At 43.6% G+C, this 20465-nt stretch overlaps 1 protein-coding gene across 6 annotated transcripts in view; it reads left to right on the top strand.

The window, feature by feature from the left end:
• dab1a (DAB adaptor protein 1a) overlaps window positions 1-19119 on the top strand; it is a 70102-nt gene extending 50983 nt beyond the window's left edge. For 2 of the 6 annotated variants that reach the window (XM_044043827.1, XM_044043826.1), the window contains exons 6-15: window positions 834-953; window positions 1315-1353; window positions 6858-7046; window positions 8660-8722; window positions 8843-8939; window positions 10542-10948; window positions 11375-11570; window positions 11837-11985; window positions 13384-13480; window positions 17129-19119. In XM_044043827.1, the coding sequence (XP_043899762.1) occupies window positions 834-953; window positions 1315-1353; window positions 6858-7046; window positions 8660-8722; window positions 8843-8939; window positions 10542-10948; window positions 11375-11570; window positions 11837-11985; window positions 13384-13464 (1341 nt within the window). In that variant the 3' untranslated portion in view covers window positions 13465-13480; window positions 17129-19119. Of the gene's footprint in view, window positions 1-833; window positions 954-1314; window positions 1354-1822; window positions 1886-3183; window positions 3238-6857; window positions 7047-8659; window positions 8723-8842; window positions 8940-10541; window positions 10949-11374; window positions 11571-11836; window positions 11986-13383; window positions 13481-13685; window positions 13702-17128 lie in introns of all 6 variants that reach the window. The other 4 variants (XM_044043829.1, XM_044043830.1, XM_044043831.1 and 1 more) reach the window with 4 other exon arrangements.
• Window positions 19120-20465: the final 1346 nt, after the last annotated feature.

The raw sequence follows: 20465 nt of genomic DNA, 5'->3' as shown, positions 1-20465 counted from the left end.
GCAGGGCCCAAGGCAATTGTCTGCTCTGCTTATCCTGTGGCATCACCCCCATTTCACTGTTGCCATAGGCTGTAAATGAGTCACCTAAGTAAAGATCATTGAGGTCTCTGTCGTCCTATGAGCTGCCCAACTTCTCCCCTCTCTTCTTTACAGCTCTAACATTCACTGCATGTCTCAGCTTCCCCTGTCTCGTCTTACCTACAAGTTTTGATGGAGCAGAAGCAAAAAGGAATGTCAGAGAGATGGCAGGACAAGATGGAGATTAGCATTCCCTGTCAAATGCACAGAGGTTCTAAGTCTGACAGAGTGACAGTGCGTTTAAGTGTTGGATCAGCACGAGCCGCAGTCTACACCGTGTGTCTAACAGCAATATGCAGCTGAGAACATCTTGCGGAACAGCAGCGCTAAAAAAAAGAAGGACTTTATGCAAGGCAGCGTTCAGTCCGTGAACTGTGGGTGCACTGCACGCCACTCCAGTCAATAATTGATTAGTTCTGAAACACCTTTGTACTATAAGACTTGTTGGTGTTGTGCTGTGACAGCACTTACACGTTTGCGAGTCATCTAATGGGTGTGTTGTCAGTACTTTTGTTCCCCTGACAAAAAGGTGGTACAGCAACTGCTCCTGTCACTGTCTGAACCAGGCCAAGAGGAAGAAGACAGTTTGCAGTGATTGTGCAGATATGTGTGAGGGAGGCGAGGGAATCGGGACATATTACTGTTTCACCATGGCCTCAATCACATATCATGACCCACAGCAGGTTTACACAACATTAATCACCACATAACGTGTGTATAGTTTGTTGATGGAAAATATGCCCATGTCCTTGAAGGCCGAGCCTGTGATTCTGGACCTGCGGGACTTGTTCCAGCTCATCTATGAGATAAAGCAGAGGGAGGAGATGGAGAAGAAGGCCCAGAAGGACAAGCAGTGTGAGCAGGCCGTCTACCAGGTACGCTTCTGTTGTTTGATGAGCTCCATTTAAAAGAGTCTTGACAAGCGTGTCAAGAAAATACATTAAAGCAAGTGAATAACAGAAGAAGCTGCCACTTCTTGGCATTCATCAGTGACATCATTTGCCTTTTATGCTTATATCACCTTTTTTTCTGCTCTGACTTCTGTATGCACCCTGATTAATTTCTCTTTATCGCTCTTTCTCTGATGATTGCTAAAATGATTATCTAAATGCTACGAAGCTTTCATGTCTTGCTGTGCTTTCCACCTGTACTTTCTACCTCGCCGGCATAACTCCCTGCCTCTTCCCTCTCTTCTGTCTTCTCTCCCGCCTCTTCCTTGCCGCTGCCAATCGGCAGACAATATTGGAGGAGGATCTGGAGGACCCAGTCTACCAGGTAACTTCCAGTCACATTGCTGCTGTCAGTTGCTTCATTTCTAATCAGTCAGCTTGCTCCTCTCTGTGTGCACTGTGGGGAGACAGCCCCTGTTTTGTCACTGTGTGGTAACAGCACAATATGTGCCGTCTGGAGGTTCAGATGTCTGTGGATGTGAATGAGGAGTCATCTACAGTAAGAGATGAAACTGTTGCTGTGCATCTGTGTGTGTCTGCCAGTTGGTGTGCATGATCAACCGAAAGACGTGTTTATTTTCGCAGCTACTGTGGTAATGTTTTGCTACTGATATTGTCGTCCATGTGTCACCAGGATCTATCTATCTTCTACTGCTAACTTTGATTAGAACCCTTTGACAATGCTGTTTGATTCATGTCCTTTACAATTTCATCACTTTTCTCTTAGTTTCTTCATTTTCCAATTTCTCTCCTGCTCTTGTTTTCCTCTCATCCCTCTGCTGCTGACGTTGTAGTACATTGTGTTTGAGGCGGGACACGAGCCCATCCGTGACCAATCAGAAGAGAGCATTTATCAGGTATTCACAAGCTTGTCTTTTCTGCTTGTGTCTGACTTACGTTGTCATCATCTTGAAGTCTGCGTTGTACTATAGCAAAGGAGCTTCTACCAGTCACATCTTGGGTCAGCTATATTTTGTGGCCTGCTCGTGAATTGCCCCTGTTTTAAAATGTTAAACCATAAAAACAAGATAATAATAATAATAATAATACTGTAAGAATCAGAGGTGAACAACCAGCCAACTCTCTCAAGGGCCTTGGCAGCTAAAGCTAGTTAACCTGGGAAGACGAGCCTTTCTCTGGGTGTACTCCTCAGAGGCATGGGTAGATCTCCAAGGGATAAAGAGGGGGAGGGTACTGTGTACGTGGAGGGGATGTGGAGGTTATTCCTGGCCTGTTTGGAAGGCGGACCCTTCCTCCTTTTCTCGCCTCCCCTCCCACTTTTTTCCCGAGGAGATGAAAGAAAGCGGGGAAAGAAAGATTAATCACCAGCCTCTCGTTTGATCTTTAAATAAAATGGATTGAGAATAGAAAATAGTGCTGGTGCATGCACAAACACACACAAACACACACTCACACACACACACAAACTGTAAGAAATGTGAGCCTTAACCAACCCCCTGCCACTGAGGAACTAACATATGAATAAAGATGGAGGTTTCTGTAAATAAACACGTGGAAGAAGTAAACAAGGCATCAAGACGATGAGAAAGAATAGGACACTGTAGCACAGCCACAAATATCCACATTCTTCATCAGTGCTGGTTTTATTTCATTCACCACACAGTCTGATTAGGGCAATCCATCTGGGGAGGAAAACAGCTTTATCTCAAATGTTGTGTCATTTCAGGAGAAAAAAAACCACAGAAATCCCATGATTCATATATATATATAAATATATATCAGCATTTTGCTATCAGTGCTCATTGTTTCTTGTCATTGCACACACTGTCAAATCTATCTGCCCGTGTGACATGGATATTACATGTCTCCATGTGTGTGACAATCTGAGTTATTACATGTCAGGGAGTGTGATAAGCAGCCTTATCCATTCTTTATTAGGCACAGAGGCACAAAGAAAGAGGGACCATCAGCGTAGACCGATTGGCAAGTAGACGAGTCGTCACAGATTTTAATTCTGATTAACATATGCACACACACACACACACACACACAAACACACACACACTAGTGATTGATTTCATTCCCCAGGAGCTAGATTCCAGGGTTGTACGTTGGTGTCGCAGTGCCGTAATGTTCCTCATCCAGAGGTAACAGGCTCTCTTGGCTGTTCTGATTTTATTGGTGGATTGTACAGGTGCCCACCAGTCAGCAGAAGGAAGGGGTCTATGATGTCCCAAAGCGACACCCAGTGAGTGACCGTGTGTTTGCCCGTGTCCCTCAGCCTGCCTCCCCCTCTCAGACAAACCTCTCAGCTGTCACATTTGACTGTAAATCATTTCCCTCTGGCTCGCTTTTTGGAGCCTTGTGAAGCTCCAATTTTGCCTCTTCTACCCCTTAACACATCTCCCACACAGTGATCCAGTGTGTTTGTGATTTTTTTTCTTCCCTGAGAGGTTTGCTGGGACCCAGTGCTCTTGTGTAGTGTGTTGCACTATTGCTTTAGCTGTGGTGGCTCTCCTCATCCTCCGTGGCGCCTGCTCCTTATGGTTAACTGGGATGTTATATGTGTGTGGATGTGTGTGTCGTGTCAGTTTACTCAGTGAAGCATGCCATGCTGTGGTTTGCAAGTGCTGAATCCAGTGAAGACCGGCATGACATCATCCCAAACTGTGCTGTCACTTTATTTTAATGGATATAAATCATACAACGGACTGAAAATGTGCATGGCCTCATGTTTTAAACTATACCCCAGGGAAGCAGGAAACAGGTTATCACCTTGTTCATGTGTCTTTGCAGGAGAAATCTGTGTGTGTGTGTGTGTGTGTGCATGTGTGTGTTCCAGGTACCGCTCATGTTGTGGGGACCTAAATCTGAGACAAAAAGCCGGTTGTGTAAATGATTACATTTTAAGGTGGAGACATGTGGAATGGTTAGGATGAGGTGAGGGTTAGGTGTAGGTCAGTCGTAGTTATGGTTCAGGTTAGAGTAAGTCTCCAGGAAATGAATGTAAGTCAATATAATGTCCTCTGAAATCATGGAAACCAGACTCTGTGTGTAAGCTCTTTTTATTGGCTCGTACTGCCAGTGGTTATAATGAAAGATGACCTTGACCACTGTCAGGTTGCACTATAACTCAGCTACTCTTTATCTGCCTATAAAGATGCTAGTTGTATTGCTGCCTGATTTAATCTGCTAAAATCCTCACACTCACAATAACTATGTTGCTGTCCCGTATGTCTGTGTCAACGCACTTTCTCGTCTTGTTGTTCAGGGGATCTTCTCTCAGTCTAACCTAAGCCCACCATCTCTGTGTGTATTCCACCTTCAGTGATCTCTAAACCGCTAAAACTGGACTCCCCCCATGTCACTACTGCTAGTCTGAATCTGACTTCAGAAATGTTGGTACATTGGGAATCAGTCTCACAGTTTTCTGGCTGCATATTATTCCCAATCTTTGCTAAGAAGCTTACAGGCGCCATAGTATTTCTGTTTTCTCCTCACCCAGCTCACAACCCATGCTGCTTTTTGGATTGCTTTTATGTTGGCTTGTGTCTGGATGTGAACAAATCCAATATTTCTCTCTTGTTGTGCAACCAACTGGACCAGTCATCCATTCTGGTTTAAATAAATACAGCAAATTCAAGTCTTTCCAGCTTTCCAGGCAGTCAGGGGGAGTATGTTAACCCTGGATCACAGAGATATAAACGGATAATAGAAAGTTAACACTATGTTGGTGGTAGCCAGTCTGTGCTGTAATTGAAAGATAACTCAATTTCAAGATAAATCCAGACTTACAGAAGGTAGAAAACCTACTGCTGTGCTGAGCTCTCTGGGATGAATGCAGTGATACCAGCTATTTTTGTCCAAATGTCAAAATGCTGTATTCACATTGAATCGTAAATGTGCGTAGCCTGCTGGTGTTCAACAACAGCCTCAAGGAGAAATCATCAATTTCTAATAACTGCAATAACTGCAATAGAAAGGAACTACAATGTAATAACACTGCAAAGCGAGGCAATTCGCTGTAAATAAAATCAATAAAACCAATTCAGCTTAACACAAACTACATATAAAGGGTATGAATGACATATGAAGACATATCTTCACAATGAGTTAGTTGTCATCTGCTGCACAAACGTCACAGTTAATATCATTGCTTGCTTGTGACCAAAGCAGCAGCAGGTTCATTTTTTTTAGCAGGAGGAATGACAGTGTGAAGAGATGACACACACACACACACGCAAACACACACACACACACACACTATTGATACTTCACCTCAGATGAAATGATATCACTGGCAGAAATGTAACCTCCTGTCTACAGCTGTCTACAGCCATTTCTGCTGTTGTTTATTCTGTCACCCTTGTAAATGATGGAAAATCAATAAAACACACACATCATGTTATTCTATTGAGCCCTTGACCCTGTAAGAACTAAAGAGAGTGTGGGTTTTGTGCCTTCAGTACCTTCACACATGTAAAGGTTAAAATTGAAGGAGCTAACCAGACACAACACATTAGATATAATATGATGTATGAATGTTTCTAAATTGGCCGTAAAGTTGAAATGTTTCTATTAAAATTGGCTGCTGTGTGGTGACGGGTGTTTGTTTCTTTGCGTATACGTCAACGTGATCCGTCACACAACAGGGGGTCAGCAAGGTGGCTTTAATTAAAGGGGCCTGCGTTAATTGTATGCAGAACACATGTGCACAGGTAGTTACTGTTTCCCTAGAGATGGCTAATTGATGGGTGGTGGCTGTACTGATGAAGACAAAGGGCCGGGCTAAGAGATTGCAAGAGCTTTTAATGGGCACAGAGGGATACTTGGCAGGGCAAGAGAAGAAGGGATGGACAGAAAGTGAGTAAAGATGGAAAACAAGAGGAATGAGCAGCAGCTTTTAGTGAGGAAGACAGTATAGAATAGATACTGCGTGTTTCAATCTGTCAGGCTAATTTCAAATGTTAGTAGCTGCAGAAAAATGGACAGTATTTCCACAATTGATTAGTTCTGGGGAAGCTGTTATTGTTCTTCACTATCCCTTAATGATGGCGATACTTCATGATTTCATCCAAAGAAAAAATACACTCAGCAATATTGTAGTGCACCAAACACAAATACTGCTTTGCCAGAGCAATCTGCATAGTATGTTTCAGTGCCAGTGAAGGAGAAAGATCTGGCAGAGTTATAGTGCTTCACATTATTGTTAGTGATAATGATGACGATGATGTAGAATCGTCAGGAATGGGTAAAAAAAAAAAAAAGGAAGAAAAGTAGTAGTAGTTTGGTTTGAGATATGTTGTGTTTTAGGTGGAAATACAACCCTTGTTGATAGGCTACATTCACATGCTTGTTTTTGTTGTTTAATAACAAGGAAAGAGCAAAGGAGGAACATGTTGTGGTTGTTTTTTCCCTGTAATGTAACTCACTTGGTGCTGTTGCTTTGACATGGAGCAGGTGGTTCAAGCAGCTCAGGTTTCTGTGTCTGCCTGCTTCTCCATTTGTCTCACACTGTGGTTCTTGACACAAGGGGAGCAGGCTTTACAGAAACATGAAGGCGGTTTAAACCCCAGCTCAGTACTGTAGTTTACACGTAAGGTAGGGATGAGCTTGAAACCTCTTTAAATCTTTACTCGGTCTCTCACTCTGAAAAGAAACACCCGTGTGTGTGTGTGTGCGTGTGTGTGTGTGCGTGTGTGTGTGTGTGTGTGTCGTTTCTCAGATCACCTGCAGATCATCTCATTTCCTGTTCTAATTTCGCCTCATTTCACCTCACTTAACTCTCTTGAGTGTATGAGAAGCAGCTAATATGAGTGTGCACATCCTCATCCCACCTGACATCTAACACTGGGGTTGCACTTGCAGAACGGACATCATCAAGTCACCCCCCACCACCTCCATCATCATCATCATCATCATCATCAGCAGCAGCAGCAGCAGCAGCAGCAGCAGCATCATAATTATAATCAACCCCTTAAACAACAACAACAAACTGAACCACAGCAGCAACAGCAGGCAGTGGCAGATCTGATAGATCTGGGAATGGTGACTCAGGTAAGGAGCTTTGCAAACATAAAGCACAGTGCTTTTGTTGTCTTCATGTTTTCACAGACTTATATATTCTGGCCTTGACATAACGTTACCTATCAGCTCTCATAAACCTTTTTCCTCCGAGGATCTCCTGTCCTCATCTGTACCGCACCACTTTTTTGTTCTCCTCTAGTTGTAAGTCACCCCAACTCTTGACCCATGTCACTTGTGAATAAAACATGCAATCTTGCAGTTGCTATAGTAACCAGGTTTGGATAGGATGAGAGTCTAGTCCCGTACTGTATGTATCAGTGCACCTGCACATCCACACCTGCATGTGTGTGTGTGTGAAAGACGAAGGATTCGTTTTTTGGAAAAATGGTCATTAAAGGTCAGAGTGGTCGTCCTTTAAAGACGCCATTAAAGGTCAGAGTGGCTGTCAGAGGTGGACAGCATTCATTGATGGTTACATCATAACGCGGTGTTAATCACAGCAAACTGAACCTGCCATTCCATCATCATACACATAAAGAACAAAGAGTCATGGAGAGAAAGTCTATGATGGTTTTCTTCCTGTGCTGCTTGAACACTCGCTGCAGCATTTTTCATGTGCTGGAAAATAAGCAAAGTCTCTCATTATTCACTAGCGAAATAATCAGAAACAACTATGGGTATTTCTGTTAAAGAAAAGTGTTAAAATGTGTTTTATGGATTTAATCCTGTGTATACCCTGTTATCAGTCCCTGTTGATGCTCCATTGTGTGTATCTTGGCATCAGGCTTATCACCTTGTTGAGCTGATGTTTATCTGCTATGGCAGATTCAATAGTCCACATTATAGACTATTCCCTTCTCTTTTAACAATACTAACAGATTTGTAACAGTAACGCCACACACAGATCAATTTTCTGATATTATATAAAAAAGAATTCTGTGGTCGATGTATGACCGACCCAAGCTCACAACAGGGAAGAGTTTCTCATGTATAATTCATTATCTTTAAAGAAAGTATCTGCATTTGTGATTTATGCAAAGCTCAAATTTATTTAAGGCTTAAATTCCTGTATCGACTAAAAATAGTTTCCTTCACTTGCCAGCACTGGCCTAAAGATATTATAAATGTGCAAAAATGGAAAGATACAAAAGAGAAGGATCACAGGGAGCTTGTGAGAGGACAAAGAATGATACAGAACAAATTCAGATCAAATTGAAGGGCTGCACTCTTTGATAGCTTTCCCCTCGGAGGCACACTACATATCCTCTGTACGAGGAGAACATTCACGACTTGTCCAGAAGAGACAGTGGTGGAGTAATGATGCAGGGTTTGTGGGAGTCTGTATTTCAAGCAGCTGCTGAAGCACATGATCAAGATTACAATAACTCTGGGTAGGTAGGTATGTCATCATTGTCAATCATTTCATCTCATTATTCCATCTCTCCTCACTGCTCTGTGTCCTCACCTGTGTTGCTGCCACAGTGCTCAGGTAGGTACCACAAACTTACTGAGCTGTTGTTGTGTTGCATGCGGTGTGTGATGCATGTTACACTGGGATGGAAACTGCTCTAGAGAACATATTTACTAAAACAGTGTTGTTGATGTGTCTGACTGTTAGTGTGTACCTTCTCTCCCATCCTCAGAATATCAACCAATTAGAGATTTTTGGAGACATGTCCACACCACCTGACATCACCTCTCCATCGGTGAGTAGCTGTTATACTCACAGTTTGTGATTAGCATCTTTCAGAACCGTAACCGTGTTTCCACTGAGGTGTCTCTCTTATTGTTTTTATAACCCCAATCTCCAATCACAACCCACACAGACTCCCGCCTCTCCAGCCAACACCCTTGACCCCACGCTGGGCCTGCAGCCTCCCACAGAACTGTTTGCGCCGTTCAATCCTGCATCAGTGCCCTCAGGTAGGACCTTGCTCATTTTCTGCTGAAAGACAACGTTGCTGCACATAAAGAGAGACAAACGCAGCAGGAGAGAGATGTAGAGCTTTCGTCAAAGGAGAAGAGGTGTCAAGATAAACCGAGGGGGATGGAATAGAATTGAAATGTAGATGAAGGTGAGGTGAAGGAGCAGAAAAGGTGGTGATGGTTCTGTGTTGAATATGGAATGCATCATTAGTTTGCCGTCTCTGATGCTGCTGACTTGTAATGGTGGTCAGAAGAAAATAATAAAACATGCTGGGATAATTGTTGTGAAGGATTGTTTGTATGCACAGGGAGGTCTATGTGGTTTCTGTGTTTATTTCATTCTTTCAGCCCTGTTTGTCCCTGCATTAGTCAGCGTAACAGAGCAGCCGCGGGTTCAAAGTGTGTTATATGCCTCGTTCAGAACCTGGTATTAACATTCTTTGCCCTTTGTTCAAATACACACTGATGTCATGACTGTTCAATAGAACAAAATGATGATTTTAACAAGTTGGATTGTATGTCTGATGTCAATGTCTCAGTGTCTGTATCTCTGCCTGAGTGACACGGAAAGAGACACAATAACAGACAAGAGTAGCTGAGTGAAACAAAGCACCACTCACTGGGGCTGAACATATCTGATTGTGATTTTTCTGGCGCACATTTCATTTGTGTTTTCACTCATAATTATAACTGTTCATGATGGAGCGTGATGGTCACATGAGATACTGTCAGAATATTAACTCCTGTACACTTTTTCTTAGACTATTTCATTTTAAAAAAGAGGCTTATCTTATATGTTTTCTATACTTGTGTTCTAATGGAAGGATAAGAACCTTCACATTTTTGAATAGGTTTAGAACATAGAACAGCAACATATAGGATGGTATAAATTGTTAATTAGGTTGTTTCAATTTGAAAGCAATTCATTGTTCTGCCATACTATTCACACTGGTAAAATACATTTGTAACTGTTAGAAAAAGAACTCCCGCAATGATTGGCGGTTAACATTATGACAGTGGCTACAATGTGTGGGCTCTGACTAGTGTGAAAATACAGTCAAACTGCAGCGAGTCAGAGAATGTCAGCTGAGGAGGCGGCCGCTAATGTTTCCTGAGGATGAATAGTGTTCCTGCAGTTCAGAAAGTGTGGTCACCAAACCATCTTTGAATGTGTTTTTTTCTTTTGTGATCAGATCTGAAGGTCAGGACGGACTGGGAGTGCTCAGACCTGGCACAAGCTGCGTATGATTGGATCACTCAGGGCGGTTGTTAATGCCAGTTCAGACTGGGGCCATATAATGAGCTTCTCCTGATGATTTTGAGTGACTTTAATGAGTGTGTGTTACGCTCTGCTCTGCCTTTTCATAATGAGTCTGCCTCATTTTGGAGGTGATTATAAGAGTTTGCTATGACTATTAAGAGACACCAAGTAACTGCAGGCAGAAGTAGGGCAGCACTCTCTGGTGTTGCAGAGATGATTTTCTTTGTGTGTGTGTGTGTGTGTTTATGTGTAGGGGGAAAAGCAGTTGAACTTATCATTGTGAGTGTTTTAACCACTCTTTGCTGTTTCGTCTTTAATGTCTAACCCTTCACCACCAGGTTATGTGACAATGGGAGCAGTTCCCCCCGGCCACTGGTCCCAGCAGGCATTTGCTGCACAGACACCGTTGGCCTTTGGAGTCCAGTCTCCACTAGGCCCAGTAGCTCAGGTGCTGCCAGGCGGCCAGCCTCTCATCTGGGGCCAGGCGAACATCTTCCCTGCCACCCAGCAGCAGTGGGCAGCCATGGCAGCCGGAGCCTTCTCCCCCACAGCCTACCTCCCCGCCCAGCCAGTGGGCACACTGCCCACCGCCATGTTCCAGACTCTCACCCCCGTCACAACTGTGACTCCAGCTGGCGAGAGCCATTCAGCTGCTGGAGCAAGCGCTTCAGCACCTTCCCCTTCGGCGTCATCGAGTCCGCAGCACGAGGAGAGAGGGAAGAAGATGACCAAGGAGATGTTCAAGGTGGGGAGAGTTGATTCATGAAGATATTCTGATGGGAACAGATGAATGATGTTTACGGGAAAAATTTACAACTTGCCCTTTTTTTTCTAGCGTGTGGTTCTTGTGCAAATTAAGTTTATAAAAAAATTATTCAAATTATTATTATTTATTATTATTCATGTCACTTGCACTTTATCTCAAAGGGGGAGGATGTTGAGACCGAGATTTAGAGTTTGCTTCTTCCAAAATTCTCACCCATTACCCCTGAGACATAAAACTCTAATGGGTGAGACTGTTGACAGAGACCGAAAAGTAAATTCAGATTGGACAAAAACAGACACAACACGAAACATCGAGATGCATTCATCGTTTCCAGTTAAAAATAGTGCAGGACAGGTTGCATGTTTAATGAGTGTTGACTTGAGTAACCTTTGCCTCTTTTCTCAGGATTTTCAGCTGGCGAAGCCTCCAGCCATGCCGTTAAAGAAGGCTGAACAGCCCAACTTAGCAGGAACCTCAGAGGCATTCAGCACTTACTTCAGCCGCGTGGGCACTGCCCAGGACACGGACGACTGTGATGACTTTGACATTTCACAAATGAATCTGACACCAGTCACGTCCACGACACCATCCACCAACTCACGTAAGCACTCCGTCTGCTCTGTTGTGTAGCGACGTCTGACTATATGACATAGGCTTGCAGTTTGTGGTGAAGTGAAGCCTATGGATAAAGTATAGTACCTATGAGTGGACAGCAGTGTGATTGACAGGTGGTATCGTCCAGTAGGTGCCGGTCAAATCACAACTCTGAAGGCCAAAAAAAACAGGAATTTGTTTTGCAACCGGAAGATTATGTGCATGTTTACATGGTATCTACTGTATGTGTCTGACTCAACTCATCCTGTACAGCACCCACCCCGGCTCCCAGGCAGAGCTCTCCCTCCAAGTCTTCAGCCTCCCATGTCAGTGACCCCCCCACCGACGCCACAGACCCCCCCACAGACGACTCATTCGGGGAAGCGGAGGGCAGCCCTAGTCGCAGTGGAGAGGAAGATGCTGTAAGTGTGTGTGTGTGTGTGTGTGTGTAACTAGTTCATTTTTGATTTCAATTATTAATGAAGGTTAGCCATAACACTTTGTTTAGGCTGTCTAAATGAATGGGAGTCAGTGTAGTGTGTGTGCACGTGTGTGAGGACAGCAGGGGAGGTGAATGGAGTTAGTCAAGTGTGTGTGCGTTTAATAACTCACTTTAGATTCCCTGATAAATAGCCTTTTGGGGGTGTTGGCGAGCCAGGTAATCACTTTAGCTGATTAGAGGCCCAACACCATTGTAGCCCTTCATACGTGTGTGTGTGTGAGTGTGCACTGCTAGTGTGTGTTACTGCGTGGACATGGTCAGTGGCATGCTTGCATAGGGATGTGGTTGAGCGTGTTGGTGCCAGTGCTTGGTCAACACAGCGTTAAATTAACTGCAGGAATTGTCAGAGACATCATTAAGCTGTTATTAATACCAGCCATGTTGCATTCATACATCACTGTGTCTAAATGGACAGACTCATCTCTGAGATAGTAGATAGAGGAGGTACCCCAATTATTCTTCCAGTAGCAATTAATATTTATCTTACCAGCAGCACCTCAGTAAGATGAGAAGATTAAGATAGATTTTTATGCGTGGAAGGAGAAATTCCTGTTGACTTTGACCAAAGTCCTTGAAGAATGGGTGTCCTTTAAAAAAAAACAAGACTTCTCTCATACTTTCCCTGTCATTTTTTTATCCCTTTCTCCCTCCCTCCCTTCTATTTTTTTTTATTTCCTTCACGGTTGCCTCTTTCTACTCTTGCCCTCCACTTTCCAGACATGAAACATTAGTTTTATGCGTCCAATTCCGCTGTTATTGAAAAAACAAAGAACTTTCACACTGCTGAAAATGTCAGCAGGCCTGAATAACACAAAGGCTTATGCAGCCCAGTGAAATGTGCACTGGTGGTGGCACTGAGTGAGTGAGTCAGATGGAAAGGTTACCAAGAAAGAAAGAAAGAAAGAAAGAGAGAGAGACTGGGGGGAAAAAAGGAGTGTGGGCAGAAAAACAGCCTCCCACTCTCTGTGGGACAAGTGTTTCAGAAAAAAACAACAGATCAATAGCATAAACTCAACAGAGACCTTCATAATAGACCACTGTAAATGAGTGCTTGCATGTGTGTGTTTTAGAGAGTGTTTCTCAGAGGAGACAGGGTGTGTTGGATGTGGTCTCTCACTTCAGATGTCCTTATTTCTCCTTCAGAGTATTGACAGCTTTTCTCTTTTCTGTGTTTATTCACTCTTGTAGTCGTAACTGATCGAGAAATCCTTCTCGCCGATGTGTTCTTCACTTTCTCTCTCTGCTTTCCTCTTCTTGTGCTCCATCAATCTTTCCACCCTTTGCCTCTCCTTCCTCCACTTCTTCTTACCCTCTTTAGGCGTGTGGTTCTGGGTCGCCCTGCCCCAGTGAAACAGCAGATCCCAGCCCAGACCAGGACAGTCCAGAGGCTGGGAGCTAGATAGAGGAAGGGCAGGGTAGGTATCAATACCTCCTCCTCACTAACCACTCCCCCCCTTCACCTTCCTGCCTGTATCTGTTCTTCTGGTTGACGTTTGTGTCTGACGTGTGTTGCATATTATTTCCATCTTTACTTTCATCTCACAGTTTTGCTTGATTTTTCTTTTTGCTGTCACGCATGTCCAAACGAAACGCGTATTTCATTTTGTGTTTGGTGTATAGCGTTCCATGGAGTTGTGTAAGTACACCTTTATTATAAAGTGACGTGTGTGCATGTGTGACTTTTCATTGTGGTCATAGTGCTCTGTGCCCTCATTGTTTCCATGACAGCCAGTCAGAATATGTGCCTCAGTGAACTGGACATGTTCTGGGATTTGCCCGTGATGTGCACTCACGATGCATGTTGTCTTTTTATGCTTTACTGTATATACGTTCTGTGATTTGATGTAACTTGTAATGTGTGCATTAGTGGAAGAGAGCTGAAGTGATAGAGGCAATCAATTCATTGAAGTGGTGATGATGTGTGTGTTTTCACACAACCTTTATTGGGGAAGTTGTGTGTTGCAGCTGAATATTCCTCACCTGTGTGTTGAAGGACCTTTGTAGCCTTCAGTGAGCATCAAAACTCCATTGTGGTCCAAAATGGCAGCCTCTGCAGAGCTGACCCGGCTCCTGATATAATTATAAAAGGCTCATTCTGGGGAAATGAAAAATTCAATCAGTTGATTGTACATTTATAAAAAACAACAAGAAGCATAATTACTTTATCTTCAATTTAATCAAAATTTTACACAGTGGAACTTAATACAACTTGATTTAGCTTTTAGAGACAAGTTAACATGCAGTTTGCCTACTTGAGGACACACACACACACACACACACACACACACAGACTAAAGAAGAGAGCCATTTTGATCCTCGCCTCCTTACCCAGTGTCCTCACCCACACAATTCCCGACTGTGGCTCCCTAATGATAGCTGCTGGCACTCACACAAGGAAAAATGTAATGGTTTGTTTTCATCAGCTAATACTAGGGTGCCAAGATTAATGAGTGCCCTGGCATAATTGGCATTAATTAAAGCCTAAAGAAGCCTTCGAGTCCTTCACCACTCCAGGAGAGGAGGAGGGCTGGCTGAGCAGCCCTTCACCCCCGTTGGCCGGCTTCCTCATATTCAGACTGTCTGAAAGCTGCAGGGCAGCAGGTGGGTGCAGGCCTTAAGTGGGAGGATGGATAGCGGAGCACTAAGCACTGAGTCTGGCTGCAGACTGACTGTGCTGTGGCCAGAAGCGCAGCGTTTTCTCTCTGGAATAGGTGGACTATTTTGGTCCTGGTCCAGTGACGCTGCTCCCATATGGTGTTTACTTGCTCAATCACATTAGCTTTCAACATCTTACCAAACTCTCTCTCACACACACACACACACACACTCTCGCACACCTGTGCAACAGCTCCAGTTATACCCCAAACCAGCACACACCTGTGATCGATCCAGTCACCACCTGTGCTCGTACCGGAGCCAAAACGCCTGCGTTTGTTGTTGGCCATGACTGCCTGTCCTGTCCTGTCCTCCTCCTTCTCCCACTGTGTGGCCCTGACAGACATGTGTTCAGGCTACAGGGAGAGTAAGTGTTTTTTTCTTGGGTGATCTCATCATGTCCAGCCAATGCTCCCGAGTCTCAGCCGTGAAATGGCCTGTTTCCACAGTTCAGTGAGCAATCTCACACTGCTCCCGCTGCCCAGGGCCGTCCACTCACACACACACACACACACACACACACACATATATACAGTAGATTAATAAATGTCCACACATGGACCGGCCAGGCTCGATATTTTGGCCATTGGGCTGGTGCTACACCAGAACATCACTCATACCAGCAGCCATTCTCTCCCCTCTTTCTCAGTTGGGTTTGATGAAGCAAGAGTGTTGGCAGTTGGCAGCGCCGGTTAGATGATGCAGGGTGAAAGTGTGGTGCAGGGCCTGAGCAGTGTGCTCGCTGTCACTGCTGGTTTCAGCCTCTTTGTCACCTCTCTCATGGCTGCTGGCAGCTACTTTCTGCTGACTGTTTGGCCGTGGTGAGGCTTGCAGTTACAGCTCTGTAGCCTCAGCAAGCACCGCTCTCAACCTTCACCCCAGTTTTCAGTTACGGTTAGAGCTGGGGACAGATCAGGCACTCGGGAGATTTTGATTGTGGAACACCTGTTTTAAAAAAACGTGTCCTTTCACTCATGAGAGAAGTCCATTACTATAAGTGGAGGTCCAGAAGAAAAACATTCAGTACACTCTAGTCTACAATATTAATAGAAATAACTGCATAAGGAAAAAATGAGCTGTATTTGTTCCTTTTGTCCTTAACCAGGTGTGTCCTGATAAATACTAGTGAGAGGAAATGCATTAACATTACATTACATGTCATTTAGCAGACGCTTTTATCCAAAGCGACTTACAATGGAATTGAGTACAATCAGCCAGGGGTGGAGTCGAACTTGCAACCATTGCGACCATGATGTCATTCACAAACAGGGTACCGGTCTTAACCCTCATTAACCCTCAAACTATGTATGAAATAATACAGGACAGAGTTCCTCTGAACGGCCACTTTGTGGACTTGAGATTAAAAGGACAGTTGTCTCTTCTGACTTTTGTTCTTATGCTTAATGAGCATCTTTGTCTTAATGACAAGACCTACCGCACCCAAAGTGACTTAGTGAAGTAGCTTGGATTGTCCAAGATAGGTAGGTTGGTAGGTAGATAGATAGATAGATAGATAGCACCTTTTCCTACCTTTCTATTTCCTAAATGTTAACAGTAGGACAGCATTCCGTGGCATGCTGTAACATGACCTTGTGAGAATGTATAGTCATCTCTCACATCAGCAGAAATGTCTCCTCAGTCATGTTCTCTGGTCAGGTTTCATCAGATTACGATAATATGACGCACTGTTTCCTCATGTGGAAGTGGCTGGCAGACCTTCAGCTCTGCACGCACACCTCTCTGCACCAGTCACCAGTCAGAATATAATAATCCAGTCAGAAGTCCCACAATCAAGTTGTCTACATGGCAGATTGAGTGGCTGGCTGTAATTATGTGTTTGATAATAACGTGCCTCGTGTGAGAGACTGCAGCGGGGCTTGATTCTGTGGGTACAGGTGGTTCCATTATTGTCCAGTTTGGATAGACACACAAACATAATGACTCATAACTGGTCTTTCAGGGTGCTAGTTTCTCCATCTGACTGGTATACTGAACCAGGAAGGAGCCTCGCGTGGGAGAGAATGTGCATGTGCAATCACAATTACACACTCAGAAACAATAACTCACTCATGTGCTCACAAAAAGGGGTTTTTGAGAGTGAGGGGTGAATTATGCACTGAAAGATGACTGGAGTCCTCCTCCAAAGCGGTGTGCTACTGCCATCTTGTGGTCACGGCAGGTACAGGGACAAGCGAACGCCTGCCGATCTGGAAGTTAAACTTGTTGGGGCTTGCAGCTTGTCGATACTACAGTTCATTCAGTTGAAAGTATGAATCAGAAACCGAGATCCTTCGTTTTAATGATGCAACATAAAGAAGAACTGCAGAGGCCACATGCTGCGGGTGAAATAAAAAAAAAATAAAGAAATAAAAATAAATCTGCTGTTTTTTCTCTCTCTGTCTGCACAGAAGGGGAAAGACCCTCTCTACGCCCAGATCAACAAAGGGAAGAAATAGAGACACAAAGGAAGACAGACCTGACTCCCACTGAGAGAACACGAGGAGAACCCTGTGTGTGTGTGTGTGTGTGTGTGTGTGTGTGTGTGTGTCCTTCTTCTCCTCTGGCTAACAAGTCCCTGGGAGGAGCCTCCACACTTCACCTGTCCCCCATCTCCTCCGTCCCTACTGTGCTCCTCCTCCCCTCCTCCTGAGGGGAGAGGACCGTCTAAGTCAGTCACTCCAGGCAGGAGGGATGTCAATCAGTCCTGTTCTCCCCCCAATGCCATTGTCCTCTCCTCCTCTCTCTCCTCCCTGTGGTGACTCACACCCGGCCTTATAGACAAAAACCTGACCCTCCCTTTCTATCTCTCTCTCTGTCTCTCCCACCACTCCTTCCTCCTCCTCCTCCTCCTCGCTGTCTTCTTGTCTTCTCACACACCTCCCTCTGCCTCCTGTGTCTGGCCAGAGTCTGTGCTGCCAAGGAGGGACTGAATCAAGCAGTGCCTCTCTATCTCCGACACCCACCTACACACATGCACGCTCATTGGGATTAGAGTGTTCATCTTTCCTTTTAACGGACAGAAACTCCATCTGTAGCAAGGACGTCCCACAGGAGGAGCCAGACTCTTAACGGGCCTCTCGGGGATGGCGCATCACTGGGATCGCTGCTTCTGATTGGTTGTTGGTTCAGACAATTTTTCACCGTTCTCGTGAGTGTCTGCTGGATCACTATGCAGAGACAGACTCCCTGGGAGCTACTCACACACCAACTACTCTTATGCTGTGCACAGTAATCAGCTACACCACACACACACACACACACACACACACACACACACACACACAGTGATTTGCCTCACCTCGCAGACAGACTCCTTCAGAAGCCAGAGAACGGACCCAGAGAGGGAAGTGTTGCAAGTCAAACAGATCCTGTGATCGAACTGTTCATTCTCTATAGCTTTTGTACAATACCGATTTAAAAGAAGAAAAGAACAAATTGAAAAATGTAATTTTTATTTTATAAGTCAATCAAGCCGCTGGAGTCAGCTCTATAGGAGTTATAGAGTCACCTTGGCTTTAAGGCATCTGATCGTTGGTTTGCCAAACTCATTTTGTAAATAATAACAACAACAACAACCGTTTTGTCCGCTGGACGTCTGTGCCATAAAATAGGAAGGCTTCAGTTATGCAATCTCTTGACATTAACCCAAGCAATACCAACATATGTATTTCTTTTTCCTGTCCTCCCACTTCATTTTGATTCTCCCCCAAAATCGTTGTTTGTTTTTCTTGTGCATGGACGTAATTGTTTTTTGTCTTCGCCTCACCAACTAATCTAGCTCTAAACCCTGCACCATGTCCCACTATCCCATGTTATTATGTCCCAATATTTTATATTGTCTCTGTACCACAAGCCTTTACTCCTGTGTTGCAGGCCGGAGACTCTGTCTCCTTCACTGTAGCCCGCTCAGCTCCTGCTCTCCATCCCGTCCTCCCACTGTAGTCATATACTGTGATGCTCTGCCCATCTGTCTGTCTGTTGTTCAGGTGCCAAAACCGCTGCTGTCCAACCATTTGTGCGTGGACTGCAGCATCCTCTGCTACAGCTACATCAAGTGTGATGCCAATGACTCCCTATTTTATGGCCAGAGTCCTCATGTCACTTGAGAAACCTTTTGGACTATGACTTTGATTAACTTAACACACACGTGATAAACTAGAAGACAAGCGAAGAAGCTGAAATAAAAAGGGAAACATTGCTGTTTGAGTACATAACATTTCTAGACCTGTTTTAACTTTACCTCAGCTAACAGTTTCTTAATGTAAATTGACACATTATTTTTATCTTGAGGAATATGACATTCTACAGTGGGTTTTTAGATGATTTCTTTTTTCGGTTCCCTCTTGATTTACGTATTCCACCATGTATTACTGTTACAAATAAACACATCCCAAATGAATACGGTGTGCGCTTGTAGTCTGTGTGTGTGTGTGTGTGTACATGAAAGGGAGAATAAAGCTAATGGTGTGTGCCTGGCAGAGGTGACCCCCAGTGTGTCTTTAGTAAGTGTACACCAAGTGCCACAGTGTTTTGTTGTAATTTAATATGACTTTAATGACCTGTTACATTGTGCTACACTCACAGCCTCTAATGCAAGCTGTCATAAGCTTTATTAGAAACCCACTTGGAAAAGAGAATGTCAGCCTGAGCTTCTCCACTCCCACCTGTGGAAAAGACAAGGCATTAACACAAGAGGACAAACAAAAATCAACAAATATAAAGGGTCAGTTCACCGAGAATAGTATCCTATCCTGTAGGAAAGTTAAGTCTGATGTAATACGTTTTTCAGATACTTGTTTTTAAGAGTGCTGCCATCTCCCATATATCCTGGTGGCAAAGTATTATCTTTCCCCGTTGCAAAAGCACAGAAGAATTACATCTGACATTGATGTGTAAACGCTGTAAAAGTCACTGAATAATACACAAACCTCACTGTCAGCAGTGTCTCAAGTCTGTCAGCAATGACATTTTGTTTGTGATTGTTCAGAAAACACAAAGTGCAATACTTTTGGAAAAACAGGCTGCAGGAACATTTTATTCTTTCATATTTTTTTTTATTTTAGACTGGGATTGGCACAAATGAAATTCACTTCCTCGCCAAGTGCACTGTGGTGACTGATGTAACAAAATATTACAGTTTATGAATAAAACCAGTATAGGAGTGTGTAAGGCAGCAACATTCTATCACCACATTTACTTATTTAATCTTTTTTTTTTTTTAAATAATAATAAAACAACTAGAAAATGATGCGTGCCTGCTTCTTGCTGCCTGGGTGGATTGAAATTTGACGCTTTTTAGGGGATGTCCAAATCTTTTTGACGCTGCAATGTTAAATTAAAATTATAATATAACTATGATTAGTTAGATGATAACTATAACTAACTATAACTATTTCTGTCAAATTTTGGACGACAGACGGAACTATGATATTTTTATCAGATTTTGGACGACATACTACACTATGACTTTTTTGTCAAATTTTGGACGACATACTAAACTATCACATTTTTGTCAAATATTGGACCACATACTAAACAAACAGAATATTTTGGTAACTTTTTGTATGACATATTACACTATGACATTTTGGCCGACATACTACACTATGATATTTTGGTGACTTTTTGAACTACATGCTAAACTATGACATTTTTGTCAGATTTTGGACGACATACTAAACTAAACTACTAAACTATGACATTTTTGCTAAATTTTGGACGACATACTAAACTATGACATTTTGT

The sequence above is a fragment of the Solea senegalensis genome, linkage group LG14 (assembly GCF_019176455.1).
Source record: "Solea senegalensis isolate Sse05_10M linkage group LG14, IFAPA_SoseM_1, whole genome shotgun sequence".
NCBI classification, from domain to species: Eukaryota; Metazoa; Chordata; class Actinopteri; order Pleuronectiformes; family Soleidae; genus Solea; species Solea senegalensis.
Note: the sequence above shows the minus strand (reverse complement) of the source record. Positions and strands in the feature narration are given on the sequence as shown.